General features: G+C 47.6%; 8 protein-coding genes across 8 annotated transcripts; 4 read left to right on the top strand and 4 right to left on the bottom strand.

Annotated features, from left to right (window-relative positions):
• Positions 1 to 149: 149 nt before the first annotated feature.
• On the top strand, positions 150 to 491 carry N7474_004996 (uncharacterized protein; the record flags this gene model as incomplete). Its single annotated transcript, XM_057196411.1, has 1 exon — positions 150 to 491. The coding sequence occupies one exon, from the start codon at positions 150 to 152 to the stop codon at positions 489 to 491; it is 342 nt and encodes a 113-aa protein (XP_057053807.1).
• Positions 492 to 1,134: 643 nt separating this feature from the next.
• Positions 1,135 to 1,661, bottom strand: N7474_004997 (transcriptional regulator family TF; the record flags this gene model as incomplete). The annotated part of the gene is made up of 3 exons (XM_057196412.1): positions 1,135 to 1,148; positions 1,196 to 1,352; positions 1,416 to 1,661. 3 exons carry the CDS (start codon positions 1,659 to 1,661, stop codon positions 1,135 to 1,137), a joined length of 417 nt encoding a protein of 138 aa, XP_057053808.1.
• Positions 1,662 to 1,882: 221 nt separating this feature from the next.
• N7474_004998 (uncharacterized protein) lies at positions 1,883 to 2,746 on the bottom strand (the record flags this gene model as incomplete). Its single annotated transcript, XM_057196413.1, has 1 exon — positions 1,883 to 2,746. The coding sequence occupies one exon, from the start codon at positions 2,744 to 2,746 to the stop codon at positions 1,883 to 1,885; it is 864 nt and encodes a 287-aa protein (XP_057053809.1).
• A 1,123-nt stretch (positions 2,747 to 3,869) lies between these two features.
• Positions 3,870 to 4,818, bottom strand: N7474_004999 (Zinc finger C2H2; the record flags this gene model as incomplete). The annotated part of the gene is made up of 2 exons (XM_057196414.1): positions 3,870 to 4,534; positions 4,584 to 4,818. The coding sequence occupies 2 exons, from the start codon at positions 4,816 to 4,818 to the stop codon at positions 3,870 to 3,872; spliced, it is 900 nt and encodes a 299-aa protein (XP_057053810.1).
• A 1,026-nt stretch (positions 4,819 to 5,844) lies between these two features.
• On the bottom strand, positions 5,845 to 6,277 carry N7474_005000 (Zn(II)2Cys6 transcription factor domain-containing protein; the record flags this gene model as incomplete). Its single annotated transcript, XM_057196415.1, is given in 2 exon segments — positions 5,845 to 5,948; positions 5,965 to 6,277. 2 exon segments carry the CDS (start codon positions 6,275 to 6,277, stop codon positions 5,845 to 5,847), a joined length of 417 nt encoding a protein of 138 aa, XP_057053811.1.
• A 667-nt stretch (positions 6,278 to 6,944) lies between these two features.
• N7474_005001 (RHO alpha subunit C-terminal catalytic domain-containing protein) lies at positions 6,945 to 8,109 on the top strand (the record flags this gene model as incomplete). Its single annotated transcript, XM_057196416.1, has 2 exons — positions 6,945 to 7,615; positions 7,662 to 8,109. The coding sequence occupies 2 exons, from the start codon at positions 6,945 to 6,947 to the stop codon at positions 8,107 to 8,109; spliced, it is 1,119 nt and encodes a 372-aa protein (XP_057053812.1).
• A 2,402-nt stretch (positions 8,110 to 10,511) lies between these two features.
• On the top strand, positions 10,512 to 10,820 carry N7474_005002 (uncharacterized protein; the record flags this gene model as incomplete). The annotated part of the gene is made up of 2 exons (XM_057196417.1): positions 10,512 to 10,571; positions 10,611 to 10,820. 2 exons carry the CDS (start codon positions 10,512 to 10,514, stop codon positions 10,818 to 10,820), a joined length of 270 nt encoding a protein of 89 aa, XP_057053813.1.
• A 3,003-nt stretch (positions 10,821 to 13,823) lies between these two features.
• Positions 13,824 to 15,068, top strand: N7474_005003 (lipase/esterase family protein; the record flags this gene model as incomplete). Its single annotated transcript, XM_057196418.1, has 3 exons — positions 13,824 to 14,420; positions 14,550 to 14,919; positions 14,977 to 15,068. 3 exons carry the CDS (start codon positions 13,824 to 13,826, stop codon positions 15,066 to 15,068), a joined length of 1,059 nt encoding a protein of 352 aa, XP_057053814.1.
• Between the last annotated feature and the right edge of the window lie 253 nt (positions 15,069 to 15,321).

A 15,321-nucleotide genomic window follows, 5' to 3' on the forward strand; every position in this document is an offset into this window, starting at 1 on the left:
ATGCAGGTCAGTACATATTCTCCTGCAAGAGGAATATTGATCATGACAGACAAATTTAGGAAGCTCTAGACTGGGACAAATTTGATCCCCAGAAAAAAAACATGTTTCGTGGTCCAGATCCTCTCTCAACGAACCACGTCTTTCAACCAATGGATGCTTCGTGGAAATTCGAGCCCGCATTGGGCTTTGAATTAAGTCGCACCGCTACTGCCCTGGGTAGGCTTGCTCCGGCCATCCACGCTCTCGAGAAGTCCGATGTTATGTCTCTGCTACGGGACCTACAGCGTGTTCGAAACGATAACGCTTACTTAGTCGACTTGATCCACAAACAGCAGCGGACTATGGAACGTCAAGCCCAAGAAAGCGCCATATTATCCCAGGAATTGGCTAGAGCCCAAAGTATGCTTGCGCAAAAGTGGAAAAGCAATGTCTCTGGCTCAAAAAGCCCAACCCCCAGCAGCAGCCCTACTCCAGGAAAAGCTTTGGACTAAATACAATGTGATTCAGTATTTGCTACTGAATAACTAACACCTCTCGGCTGAAGCCCTGTTATTACTGCGACATGCGTTCGTCCATTTGGCCTGTTGTTTCAACCCCTGATGTCAACACCCGGTGTCCCTAGCGAATTCCCTGCTTCGTCAATATTGGTTATAATGAGATGTAAACGTCTAATGTCGACAATTTATCAGCGCAGACCTCATGGCCTAACTCAGGGGCATTCCCTTATAATCGTCGCTATCCTTAAGTTAGTATAGAATCGATGATCGAGAGTGTCAGACTCTTTGCATTCATTACTAGGCATAACCGGATTGGCTGTAAGGACATGAGATATAATGAATAATTTGCGCCTATTGGCGACTGACCTACAGAAAATCCTTCTGCGTAATGGGATAACAGACCTCGCGAGGTCCCAACATACAATTCGAAACAAAGATGAAGGCGAAGGAAGGATTTAACATAAAAAATTTTATTATTTAAAATAACTTAAGTAAAAATAAGTGGAAACTATATCCAAAGGGAATTTCAGTCGAGCAGTGTCGTCAATCGTAAATACTTAGTAGGGAGTACCTGATCAAAAACCCGCCAAGAGCTCAACATTGCTCCAGCAGAGTAACGTTGTCATCAAAGACCGCGCTAGCCAATGAACACTTTTCAAAAGGTCAGTTGCTTCCTACTAATAGGGGAGGCTACTCACTTTCCCAGCCCCATTCTGCCATGACATTCACCCAATGCAGTCTGCCGCGAACTGTTCTCTCAACTTCAATTTTCTCTAACGGCGCGATAGCAGATCCTCGCAGCGATATTTCATGCCTGGCTGAAGATGAGGAGAATTGCGGCTCAACTGGTCTTTGCTGAGGACTAGTCAGTTCGCAAAACATATTAAATCCAGATGAACCGCCATCAAAGCCACATACCGTGGTCTTGATTTTGTTTCTGTCGTCATTTGATAAGGAACTAGCCCTGTTATTGTTTCCAATATTATGCTGCTGTCTATCGCCCTTGATGGCGTCACGGCAATTCCACACCTCCCGCAAGACCTGGAGGGATCGATCCGCGCTGCCGAGCATTAGGCGAGACTGGATTGTTATCCAGCGGTCCAACACCCAGTTGTGGTCATCTTCCCTTTCAACTTCACTGCCCGCGGCAATAAGGGCATACATCTGGATGATGGTTGTGGGTGATGTATATGGAACCGTGGCCAGCAAGATCAACACACTTCTGGCAAGTTCTTCTGTGGGCTCCGAAGGCATCTCCGGGACTGCCTGATGTAGATACAGTAGGGTTGCCCAGCGGTATGCGTGGGCCACTTGAATATTGTGCTGAACCTCAGAAGTTGGGTCTTGGGTGTCTCAAACCAGCGTGGCGGTTTCCACTGTTCGAGTTATAATTTGAGTTCCATCGCCTGCGCAACGAGAGAGACTGTATTGTACGAGCTTTTGCGCATATGCTTAATCAAATTTGCCACTCGGCCCATCAGCGGATACAGCGTGGTAGTACAACCCATCAACGGATCAATATCATGCACCGCATCAATAGGAAGATGGAAGACAGGGAGATCGAGATCCGGTCTTCCACAGTCGTCTATGGAGGTCAGTCTTGCAGTTACTTCCATATAAGACCATGTATTGCAGAGAAAATGGATTCGGTCCAGGTCGTTGCCACGACCCTTGCTCTCAAGTCCTTCATCCAGGACCCGACTGACCAGCGCTTTCGTGTCGCGCAAATGCTGAATGCAGGTTCTAGTGTGTCGATCCCTCATATATGCAAACGCCAGTGCCAAGCTCGTAGCCAAGACAGCATCTGCTCGCATACCTTGGCTGTGTAATACCAGACTGGTTATGCTCTGGCGCATATGTGACACACCTTGAACTCGAAGGGATGGGTCCTGTTTCGAGGAGTGAACAGCAGTAAGGGCAAGGAGGGCATGATACAAGGCTTGGTTATCTTTGGCACGTGGCCAGACCAGGGTGCGCCATGGGTTCTCGGCCATGCCATCCTTCACAGATAGGATCCCGCAAGTAAGCTTGTCATAACGGAGGATCATCATCCCCTGGCTTGTAGGAACCAGCGAAGGTCTGCTCATAATGCCGAGCCTGTCAAATGGGAGAGACTTCCGTTCAAAAAGCGGGAAATTCCAAGGATCGACATCGGGGTCAGACTGCGGAATACTCTCCCCGATTTCTTCATATTGCAACTCGGAGAAGCTCGGAGTTGAAGAAGTGAGGGGCGGGTTCCCATTCCGCATTGCCAAAAGACAAAGGAGCAGGCCAATGACCTCGGATCTCGGACCCCAGTGCAGTACAACCAAGTTAATCCTGGCCTTGCTTTTGGAGGATGAAGACGAGGTTGTTGAGTCGAATCTTCTGTAACACGCTGGCAAATATAACTTGTTTTGGTGTAGCTTCATTTGAAAGCTTTGCAGGGATGGAATGGATAGTCACCAGTTCATCGCCTTATCTATCTCGTTATCAAGGGTCACGCGAGAGTGGGTCATGAGTTGAACCCCCGGAATAGGAAAGAGCATTTGTCTCGATTATTTACGCGTCGAAGTCACCGAGATAAACGTGTTGTTCCATGTCTATCGAACGCTTTGTATTTATCTAATCCTTAGAACAGAGTGCGGGCACAAATTAGCTTTCTAAGACGGGAAAAATCCCGGGACCGAATTGCATGCTGTGTTGTTGTGAAAGGCCCATGTGTATATATATATCTGCGTCGGCCGGTGTCAACGACAGGGACAACCAATACTGAGTGTTCATCGCATGCAAAGGGGGCAAGGAGAGCAAAAGTACGGTATTAAGTGCCTTTACATCATGTTCAGTTCCTGTGATTGCCTGCCCAAAATTTGCGCCTGGTCCTGTAGACAATCTTTTTCAACTAGGGCTCTGTGGGAATCATCCATCAAGCCCAACAACCGAATGCCGAAAAAAAACATTTGTTACAAGCCATAAATGATTGTCCACTAAGAGAATATATGTTGACTGACCTGACTGGCCCCAGGAGAACGTTGGGATTGAGATGGGCTGCTCGAAACAAGATGTAACAGGATAAAAATGTACTGTACTGTACTGTACTCTCTCTCGCTCTCTCTCTCTCTCTGTGTGTGTTTAAAATCATTTACCCTCAGCGAAATTCGATTGGTTTTGCTTGCGTTACCACCAGCCGTCTTTGGCAATTTCTTTCCGCAGGGCAAAATTCCGATCCCCTTGCTACGAACCTGCTGTCGCCAACTGATAGAGGAGCAGCTTACAGATGGGCTACTGAGAACCAATGAATCTAGGAGGAAAAGCGCGCGCGAAAAGTTACGAGTGTCAGAAGAAGACGTCACATACAGGAGACAGGGTTCTTATGTACGACGAAGAACAAAATTATGAAACAAACGTCGGAACCGCAGTCGAACAAGCAGGTCTACCAGAGTGGCAGTTGCGCTCGTGCCGCTTTACATTGCTGGGTACCGTGAAAGTCCTCCCGCAGCCGGCGTGCGTGCAGCGGTAGGGTTTCTCCCCCGTGTGCGTATTGCTGTAGATGCGCAGAGAGGAAGGGCGCGAGCGATCGTGGTTCTGCTGGTACGGCGCGCTCCTGGAGGGCGGGGAGTCCTGGTGTTGCCACGTGGGAGTAACGGGGGAGATAAGCGGCATAAATGAAAAAGAACTGGAGGATAGCTGGGATTGATGAAAGGGGGCCGTAACGGCTGACGGAGGCTGGAAGGTTGCCGATGCTGGTGGTCGCGGGTAATACAATCCTGCTGATGACTGGGCTTGGCTGTCGATTGGTGAGGAGTAGGACAACGTACTGGGCGCAAGCGAGTCGTAGGTGCTGGCGGCCGGATGGGTGGAGGCCTGGCTGGAGATGGAGTGGTCCAAGGCGATTGGGCGGTTCAGGTCGCGCTTCAGGCACTCATCGCCAAGCGAGTTGCTGTGACTCTGGATGCCAGAGCCTGGTCGCAATCGCGGTGTTGGGGGTATGCAGATGTTATAGGACTGGGAGCAATCTAGATGGGCAGACTGAGACGGGATGCTGAGGCGAGGACGCTCTAGTAGAAGTTAGGATTTGGGTGTAGTGAAGGAGAGAAGGTTACGAACTGGATATGGACTGGCTATCCGCATTCTTGAGCAGAGTGGAAATAGACGGGAGAGAGCATTTGGGCTGCTCGTCAACTGCCGGCGACAACGGGGCCCGTTGTGGCGAGCGCTTCAGTACCGTTGTGGAACAGAAGTAGCCGTCGGATGAGGTTGAGTTGGAATGTGACAAGGCGGGCGTATCGGCAGGTGTGATGATGGCCGACTTAGGAGCCGAGAGCGTATTGGCAAGATCCATAATGATGTTGATTGCAGGGAAAGAGCTAATTTGGGGGACGAAGAGGCAACAAGGAGAGGATAAGACAAGAGAACATGGCGGGCACACGCGGTTTATACTACCGGGCCGGACCTCGGTCATGTGGTTATGGGTGAAGAGTGCCAGTAGTTGTGTGAGGATGTTTTCACCCGCATTGGCCGGATGATCGCCAGACCTGACAAGTGGGGCGTAATTACGCCTTTCGAAAAATTAAAATAATCAATGGAGTTGGAGATTAAGCCAGTGTTTCGATCCCAACGCGAGACTGCTCAGCACGGATCAGCAATAGCTTGGTTCAGATCAGTATTATACATAAGAGCACGGCAATAGCAAAAATACTAAGCGCCAATCCATCTAAAGGGAGTTTTCTCCGAGTTAGAAACTCGAACACGGACATCAAGGGTGCCAAGAACCAGAGGTGAATCCAAGTAAATATATCTGTTGAACGTTCTTGGATCCATACGATATCAACTAGAGGCAGATAATAGAAGATTTTCTTCTATCGCCGTTCTCAAATTCCTCAGATAACAACTAACGTTGCAGCACACAGGGTCAACGGTGAATAAAAGAACTTCAGTTAAACATGGCCGTGGTTGGGTTGTCTTCGCGAGATCCAGTGCTTGTGCCAACTTCACGAATATTGCAATAGATACAGTGTATGTCCTATGTTGAACAAACGAAGCATCACCTAAAATGGCCATAATCGGGTGGATTTGGCTAGTTTCTGTAATGCCCACTGCATCGAATGACGATCAGTTTCCAGATCTAACTTTGGAGCTATAGCGGCATACTCTGAAAGCGACTGCTGAACGGGTTCAAGAAAAGAAATAATGTTGATCGATTCAGATTCGGCCGGCATTGTCATATTGACAGGAGGAATCGTTCTTGCTTGGCGTGCCGAGCCAGGGAAACTAATAAGAAACTGGCATTCCGTAGAGAGAAAGCTCTTGAGACTAGCAGGGGAGTTCTCCAGTGAAGACTGCAAACGTGAGGCATTCATCGGAGGTGTCAGGAAGTTCTGATCAGGAGATGGAGCCAGCTTGTCCGGAGCAGGTGGAGTCGTCGTGGCTGCCGTAGGCGCGGTGTTTTATTATCGTCTGGCATGCAGGTGACTATGTGTGTGATTACCTTTTCGGGTTTTGACCGTCGGCCGACCCGAGGCTATGTTGGTCTCTTTGAAGGGCCGCCATTTGAAGTCCTTCTTGTAGCCATCACAGTGCACCTTGCGTCTCTCACATTGTTGACATATGGGCTTGGACTCGTCGCACTTCATTCGCTTCGCCCTGCAGGTGTTACACCCATTCCGGCTTTTGGCCTGGTTAGGCAGTTGGCATGTTGCGGGCGCGACCGATTTGCGAGCGGCAGGCTTTCGGACAGATGCCGATATAGCCTTCGGTGAGTCTAGAATAGAGGATGGAGACGGAAATTTGATGTGGTCCATACCCAAGAGGATGGGACTCATACAGGAGCCCGTAAGTATGAGAGGACGAAATGCTGGAGAAGCGAAGAAGGCGAAAAGTTTGGGATCTTAGTGCGAGGTCAAGGCCTGACCATGTGAACGTTTGGCAGGCCTACCCACGCCGCTTTCGTGCTTTTGGGTAGCCCTCTCATAAACGCGAAAGGCTTGCTATTCGCACATTGTGTTTTGAGTTTCGCCTACAGCTTGGGAAACTATGATAAACACTGCCATCAAAGGGTATTTTTAGACTGCCGGAGTGGGACGGGTTTATGCCAAACAGGGAACAGAACTGTTTCGGCGTTCTAGATCAACATGGAACACTAGACAGCCAATGGCGCAGGACGCTCGAGATTCTGTCTGCTTCCCGCCTCGTCAAAATCGCGCACGCGCCACAACCACAGCCCAGGCTGGACTCGTTCGGGTGAGCGATAAGTCTAAGATATTTCGGTCCGGTTGGGAATATGCCGATCACCTGATCGGATAGAGTGTTTTGAGCTCGTGCTCTATTTTGATAACTATTTAGAAGAGCCAACACGTCCGAGGTCAAGTGTAGTTAACACCCAAAGCCGAGTCAATCGTCAAAGTTCAAAACTTTGAAGTTTCAACCCTCCCTTTTCTACAAAGTCCTTTCTCTGTCTTTGTATTCGCAATGTCCTTCTTGAAGTTGAAAAACTACTTTGGTACCTCCGCCTTTGCGGCGAAGGACGAGAAGAAGCCTATCCGTGCTCTGCCTGCTTCCTGGTATACATCCCAGGCCATGTATGAGCTTGAACGGCGGTCTATATTCTGTCGTAAATGGCTTCTCACTACCCATAAACAACGAGTCCATAACGCTGGCGACTGGGCTCGATATGACGCCGCTGGCTACGAATTTGTCGTCACCAAAGACAACCATGGAAACATCAATGCATTCTACAACAATGATCCATTTCCTATTCATATGCACATTGACCGAAATGGTTTCATCTGGGTCAATTTGGACGCTGGCGAAACCCCCGAGGTAGCTTGGAAGGACGACTTTGAAGGTGTCGATGAACAGCCCCGATTCAACTACTACGACTTTGAGAATTACGTGTTTGACCACACTTGGGATATGGAGGGGGAGTTTAACTGGAAGATTCTAGCCGACAACTATAATGAGTGCTACCACTGCCAAGTCGCCCATCCCGATATTCCCACAATTGCCGACCTCAACTCTTACTATGTCGAGACAAAGGACGGCCACATTCAACATTACGGCGCCCAGCGACCCGACCAGATCGAGAAGGGCTTCCGGATAGCCACTACATACTTCTGGCCTAATGCCTCTTTCAACATCTCGTGAGAATTTACTCTCTCCAAACTTGAAACATTGCTAACTTCTTAGCCCTAATTTCTTCTTCATGCAACGGTTTACTCCGGTCAGCCCCACCAAATCAGTAATGCGATATGAAGTCTACCGCCACAGGAATGCTACCGAAGAGGACTTTAACCTCATCAGCGACATGTATAAACGAATCATGTCCGAGGATAAGTACCTCTGCATTCAGTCCCAAAAGAACCTCAACGTTGGTGTCTTTGTCAACGGCCAGCTTCACCCCGAGATGGAGAAGGGCCCTATCCACTTTCAGAAGACTGTGCGCGAGGTGGTCACAGACCACCGCAAGAAAGAGGCGGCCGCTGGCCACGAAATCTTTCCCGCTCAACAACGCACTCGGAACAACACTGGCGTCAGTCAAGACAGCTTCGTTTTCCGCACAGGTATGGACAGCAGCGAAAAGGCGGGTTTAAAGGAATCGATGAATAGCGGTCTTGTGTCGGCAATTACTGTCTAGAGGGCTAGTAAAGTACAGAATTTCAGCAAATCGACATAATTTGTTATCGGTTTCCCTCTTAGCGTTGCACATGATGTCGAACTTTATGTAACTAACGTATATGATAAGAGAGTGAGACAGATAAGCGAGTGAGAGATAAGCGAGTGAGACACTCAATTGCACCTTCTTTACAAGAATTTACATAATCAACCACAATGCCAGAAAATCAATTAAAACTATTCAGAATCGTCTTCGTCAGACATTTTATTATCTTCCTTACATGTTCTTGCATTATGTCCTGGATTCCCGCACGTTCTACAGCACCGTTCTTTCGTCTCAGCCTTCCTTTTGCGACCACAACCTCGACGCGTTTCCTCTTTGATCTGATCCTCCACGTCATTTTGGGTCTGAATATCTTGTCCTTCGGCAAGAGTCATACTTCCCCCTTGTCGGAGACGTGTCTTTTTAGCCCTGCGACGCGTGCTAAGCGCCTTATTTTGCTCTTGAAAGATCCGGTTCTCTGCCTTCAATAAAGCCATCTGGTGCATTATTTGTACTGCCCCTTTTGATAAATGATCGATAGCATCATAAATTGAGCTTGGTGAGCTATTTTGATGATAGGGAATCCGGTGCTTAATGAACTTTGATTGCGAGGTAGTCTCTTCTGGGTTATTTGGCGTCTTAGAACCCCAAGGAATAGGGGTCTCCAGAATCCTATCGACGGGCGGCGGTGTCTGTGGTCTCACATCTAGCCTTGAAATGACACTTTCTGGGTCAAGCGGAATTAGCCCAGCCCCTCGAAAACCGCCTTGGATATTTTTGGCTGTCATTGATTCCTAAAACGCGGCAAAAAAAGCGGGAAAGAAGTCTTAGTGATATGGGTTATACTAGCCCGCATTAAATTCTCGATTTGCCGACCTTAGGATTGCTTAAGCGGGCCAAAACATCCCACATCAAGAGGCTAAAGGATATGAGATGAATGAGGAGGCATACAAAGCGTAATAATATTATTCGCCTTGCAAAACATCTCAAAATCGGTAGAGTGGTGGCTTTCATGCCCATCGAGGATAAGGAGACGATATTGACCCGTAGTGCGAGGCTTCGTATACTTGTCGAAATGCTGAATCCATTCTAAGCCTCTCTCATTTGTTGTCCAGCCATTTTCAGATATAGATATCACCCAATCCTTTGGTAGGGGGCTATCGATATACCACGTAGAGAGGCGATATTTGGACGCAACAATAATGAAGGGCGGAATCGTCCATCCTTGCGAATTAATCCCTTGGATAACGGTAACCCATTCACGACCTCCAGGCTGCACTAATCTTGCATTTGAGCGTCGATCGGCGCTTGTGACCACTATTCCTATCGAGATAATACCCATCATAAACCCAGTCTCATCAAGTTGTAGATATCCGACTCTGCCACCCATATTTCGCGATTGTGTTTTGTACAAGGGAAAACCAACCACGAATTAGTTCTGGATCTTCGCATTGAGCTCTCGTATAGTCGTATCTTCGAAAAAAACGCGTCTTGAGTTGTGGTTGTCGCTTAACAAAGTTCGAAGCCCACCGCTTCCCAACGCACCGGGCGTCGCGCTCTGTAAGTAGTCGATTGGCCATATCTTCCACATCGTAAAGCCGAGGAGGGAATAAACGCGCATCTAGGTCAAGAATATACTCAACAATTGTCGATTCTTCTAAGCAGTCAAATTCCGCGAATTGGGTGTACAATCGCGTCGCGAAGCTTTCCCATTGAGTCGGCGACTTAGCGTCGCATGACTGACTGAGTAGATCTTTGCAGCGGCTCGGGCACTTAAAGCTGGATCTTTTTTCATTGCTTGGACAGCTAAGACGAGGGGTCTTTCTTTATTTGAAGACTCCATGATTGTTGGTGGAGAAAAAAGCGTTGAATATAAGAAGTAGCGTAGCCGCGATTTGGTGTCTCACTCGCTTATCTGTCTCACTCGCTTATCACATACGTTAGTTACCGATAAGTTAATTACTTAAGCATATTAGTGAAATAATAATTAAAATTGGAGATTGACCATGCATTTTATTTCGCCATACCATAGTCTCCTGATCTGGGTGAGCTCGCAGCTCTTGATCCAGGACCTGGTCAAGCTCCCGACTGTGCCGCCCTTGTTCCAATTGCTGGTCAACTACCGCCTGGGTGCGGCAAAACAACTCTTGGTAACTTTCAACTTGATTTCCTCTCCTACAAGGACGTCAAGCATCCATTTCATTTTATTATCATCATTGGAAAGCACGAGGGCCACGGCGGACTGACATTCTCTATGCAAAGATATCTTTACGACAAGGCTGGGGTCTATTATCTTGCAGACATACGTTCATCTGCTTCGGGGGTTTGTATGTGCGGCCGCTACAGCCCTTTAGCATTTGTGCTCCCGTCATACTGTAGAAATGCAAACGTTGAAGCTGCCACGGAACCAGTCGTCCACTTTCGCCACATGGCGCACATTGGTTAATCTGAAACCCAAATGATGAGCTACAGTATAACAGATTTCATCCATTCGCTTTCGTCATAGAGACGGGAGAAGAACCGGAACTTCTGGTCCAAATTTCCAAGACGAGCAGCTGCTCAAGTCTTTCAGCCAGGCCGTCAGGACCGTCACCGCTATCTCCATGGCGACCGACTACCCCACCGTCCCGGCCACCATGCACTCGGTCATCAACGGCTACAAGAAGGTTCCTGCCGTTGCCGTCGTGTAAGAACGATTGGAATCTGTCACGCAGTTGGGTGTACAATTTTCTTTTGAGTAGTCCTTCTTGAAACGTACTTGCGCAGTTCCGTCTGCCTGCCTGTGACGTGAGTGAGGAAACGGGGATAAGTGATCCTGTTATAAAAGTTCGACCCGAAAATTTATGCAACAAAATTGCAGCCCTGCTAATAACATGCTTCCGTGCTCTATTATACCACGCCCGAAGTTCCCGTCTACTAAGGTTTTATCCGTTGCTTTAGTATGTAATTACACCTGCCTTTTTCTAATCTTTTTCAATTTATCTCATATAAATGCATTGCCGTAAACCATTTGGTTGATCTACTTGAGCACGATCAACGAAGAACTGGATTCAATGCGCCGATGACAGCATTTATTTACAGAAAATAACTCGACCATGTCTATCACATGGATGTCCCCTGCTCTGACTTTCTTTAATGGACTGTTTCATGCAAAAGCCGAATCTAAAAAGTAAAGACAATGTTGCAACGGATATTCCAGTTGATTCCATTAGGGTTCTCACTTGGAGCCTTGATCTGTCTTATTCTAATGCTTATCGGTTGCACATCTCCATCGTCGCCGAAAGATTTCTATCTTATGAAGGTAATAATGAATTTAAATTTTTACTGAAGGCCGCGATTATAACTTGTGTGTGACAGATTGATTTAGACAATTCCGGCTCAAAGAAAATTCACCCTACTCAATTGGCTGCAGGCTCTGGCGTAAATACGTCAATCGTGGCAGGTCAGACACAGAGCGGAATAGCGAGTGCATCCAACGGAATCTATGGTGGAAGAGGCCAGTTCAACCAAATAAGCGACGCTCAAACTTCAAAACTCGAGACCTATTCTCCGAATTATTACGTGGTGGGACTTTGGGGATATTGTGAAGGGAACTACAAAGCAGCAGCGACATATTCTAATTGCTCTAAACCCAGTTTTACATTTGCATTTGACTTATCCGACATCTTCATCTCCTCGATAAGCCACGAACGCATGTCGGATTTTGGAAGCGGCAACAAGTCGCCTTACTCGTATTGCAAGAAAGCGAAATGGACTACTTTGGCCTTTTTGTCAGCCTCTGGAACCACACTTCTTGGCATAATGTTCGGTCTCTATTCAAAGTTTTTCTTGGAAAGAAAGACGTGGATTCTGATCTTCTCTACGGTAACTGGACTGAAATGGCTTTCGACTCAGTACTGACAACTTGTATAGTCGGCATCCATCCTAGTAACCGGTGCATCAGTTAGCATAATATACTGTATAACGAGCTTGGATATTCTGAACCTTCTGGAACCATTCGGAGCTCACGTTAGCCTTGGGGGTGACATGCTCAAAGTGACGGGCTTAGCAGTCGCCTTTTCCATTGCGGCTAGTCTCACATGGGCAATAGAGACGTATTGCTGTTGTATTTAAGATTTTTAAAAATTTAAAAGTAATTGTGTGTAACGTTAAATTTTTTGGAAAATTGTAATAACATATTGATTTCCGCGCTAGCCGTAGCTGTTACTGTTGTGATCTATCATACTGTACCGGAATCAATTCCTGACCTCACGGAATTACCAGGATTGATGGCGTGGCTGGGCGTGATGAAACTAAAATGCTCTTCAATTTCCTCTTGCCCAGAGCCCGCCTAACGCCCAGTCACGCCAAGTACTGCCTCCGCGCGCGGATGATGCGCTGGCGGAACTATGACCGGACGGATTCCGATCCGGCGACACGTCCAAAGGCCGACGGTGCCCGCCATTCCGCTTTTGACGCTTGGCGGGATAACCGTCTCTTCGTCACCTGTTGGAAAAGCCGGGTCTCTACCTCGATGAGATCTACGAGATTGCTAACTACATAAACCATCTGAATTTCAGTCGCACCATGTGGTGTACAGCAATATTCGAAATCAAATTATCCCATCTTCTCTTACGAATTGTTCCCAAGCCCTGAATTGAAACAAGTTAGTCTATATATGTGGTAGCGGTACAATATCATCATAAACCTCTAAACCATTGATTGGATGCTAGACATAAGCCCTTCGAATTCTGGCCTCCACTCCTTGAAAGTTTTGGCCACTCCTAGTAATTCCTTGCCGTGAATCTCGTACAATTTCTCAGCAGGCTTTAAAGTCTTAGAGAATAAGGCGACAGGATGCCAGAACGTCTTCTGCGAGCTGTGACAGGACTACGCCAACAATTTCATCTGAAGCGTCAGTCTCGACTCTCGTTGGAAGACATATGTCGTAGTATCGGAGGATAGGAGTGTTTACAAGACAGTCTTTCAGCCCAATAAGGCCTTTCGGCATTCCGGGTTCCAGTGCTGAAGATTCTCCTTGCGGGTGAGAGCGTATAGCGGTCGTGCGATCTTGCTATATCCTTCAATGAAGCGCCTGTAAAAGTCACAGAACCCGAGGGATGACTGCACGTCTCTCGCTGTTGTGAGTGGATCAGGCCGCTCAGGCTCGTGCTCAGTTCTACTCTGGGAGCAAAGGATGAGCACTAAATAGAAAAGGGAAGGCCAAGAAATGCCAGACATATATGCGCCCAACACTTGGTCGCGGCAAATGAATGGCTAGCGATACTGGACCAAAAACAATGAAACGAGCGCTTATGCACTCTCATTGTTGCAGTTTAATACTAGTCCCAAGAGTTCCACAACATAGCGGCGCAAAAGAAGACTTACAAAATTTGAGGCAAAATATATAAATGAGCACTTTCTCCCCCGCGAAGACATCGGCCTCGAGAGATCACCACGCATTGACGTTTTACACAATCTGCGTTTAATACAGGACAACTTTCAATTCAACATGTCTCCCACTCCTCGACATCTCGTCAAGTTCACACAACGGATTCGTAACCCTTCTTTGCGCAACTCACCCTCAGTCTCATTGAAGACGCTTCCCAGAAGCCTGACCTAGCGCACTTCACCATCGCCATTCGGGAAAGAAGGAGGAACACAAAGTTGAAGTCGTCGACCGTTTGTTCCTCCTACTGGAACAAACGGTTGTCATGGGGTGTGATTTGCTGACCTGCAACAAGCGAGTATATGATACGTTGTTCTGCCCGTCCCTGTCCTTCGGAATTCGCTGGCGCCTCCTAGCTCTTCAACCCTTGATTTTCCTCACAAACTCTATCCAATCTTTCCGAGGGACCACGTTATTCTCAGAACAGCCACACACTGTAATTTGGATTCCCTTGAAGCGTTCTCCTGGCCACTCAGTTCGTGCTATCGTATACCATCCTTTGGAGAAGAATTCGCGGCCGCGACCGAAGCCTCTCCATCTCAATATCCGCGGAGGCTGCTTTATCGGCGGGTTACCAGAAAACAACGCGCCTTTCTTTCACAAACTTGCAAATGAAACCGGAGCATTAGTTGTCTCGACCTCACACCGATATGCCCCGCGCTACACGTTCCCTTCTGCACATGAGGATGTCCAAGATGTAGCGGAGTGGCTGATCCAGAATGCTGAGAAAGTCTGGGGGGCGGATCCGAGAGTTATGAGTGTGAGCGGGTTTTCAGCTGGTGGGAACTTAGCGCTAGGGGTTGCGCAATGGTTGTCCCGGTCTGACTTTGCTGTCAAAGCGTCAGTGACATATGATGCGCCGGTAGGTGATGGTCTAATAAGAGTGTATACAGTGGTGTTCCAAAGTCTGAAATCCGTTAACCGCTTAGAGGGAGTTTCAGACTTTTGGAACGACGCTGTATGTTAGTATACACACTGACTTTATATTTAGGTTGATCTTAGTCTACCCCCGTGGGAAAAGCCGAAGCCTATCAATTTCCCGGCGAAGGATCCTTTGGCATTCATCTTACCATTAATGGATGCCTATGCAGGCCCCGAGCGGGAAAAATACCGTGATAGCCCGTTGTTGCATCCTATACTCGCAGATACCGAGACCGTGCCGCGGAATATACTCTTCTTTGGAGCAAAGGTCGATATCCTTCTGCATGAACAATTAGTGTTCATTGATAAATTAAAAAAAGAGGCTGCGGCATTTAACCGTGAAGTTCATCGTTCGAACGTGTCGCAAGGTAATAAAATCGATGAGGCCTACCATGTCGAGTGCGAGTTCTTCGAGGATCAGTTTCATGGATGGCTGGAAAGTATGGATTCACGTTAAGGATGACCTTTTGGTCTACGGCTAACTCCAATATATCTAGTTCCTTCAATCTTCATCGACGCTAAGTTACGAGATAGGGTATATAACGACGCCGTACGTTTCCTTAACAATGTCTATACCTCGCGTGGGTAGCGTTTGCGATATCATCTCATTTTCGATTGAGTGTGGTCTTAGCTAGTTTCTCGACGAACTCCTCCCAGCCATGTCCTCAAGAGAATGAGTGCAGTGTCAGATCCTCATGTTTATAGGCCACGATATACCCGAGGCGGCTGAACTGGATACTGCACACCGTTGGGGCCGCGAACTTGTGTACTTTGCAGCTGCAGAATGCTCGATAGTCTGGGGTAATAGATAATAATCCAAAATTGTAGTATCTTTCCTTCCT

The sequence above is a fragment of the Penicillium riverlandense genome (assembly GCF_028828495.1).
Source record: "Penicillium riverlandense strain IBT 135883 chromosome Unknown utg000003l_segment0_segment0, whole genome shotgun sequence".
In the NCBI taxonomy this organism is placed as follows: domain Eukaryota; kingdom Fungi; phylum Ascomycota; class Eurotiomycetes; order Eurotiales; family Aspergillaceae; genus Penicillium; species Penicillium riverlandense.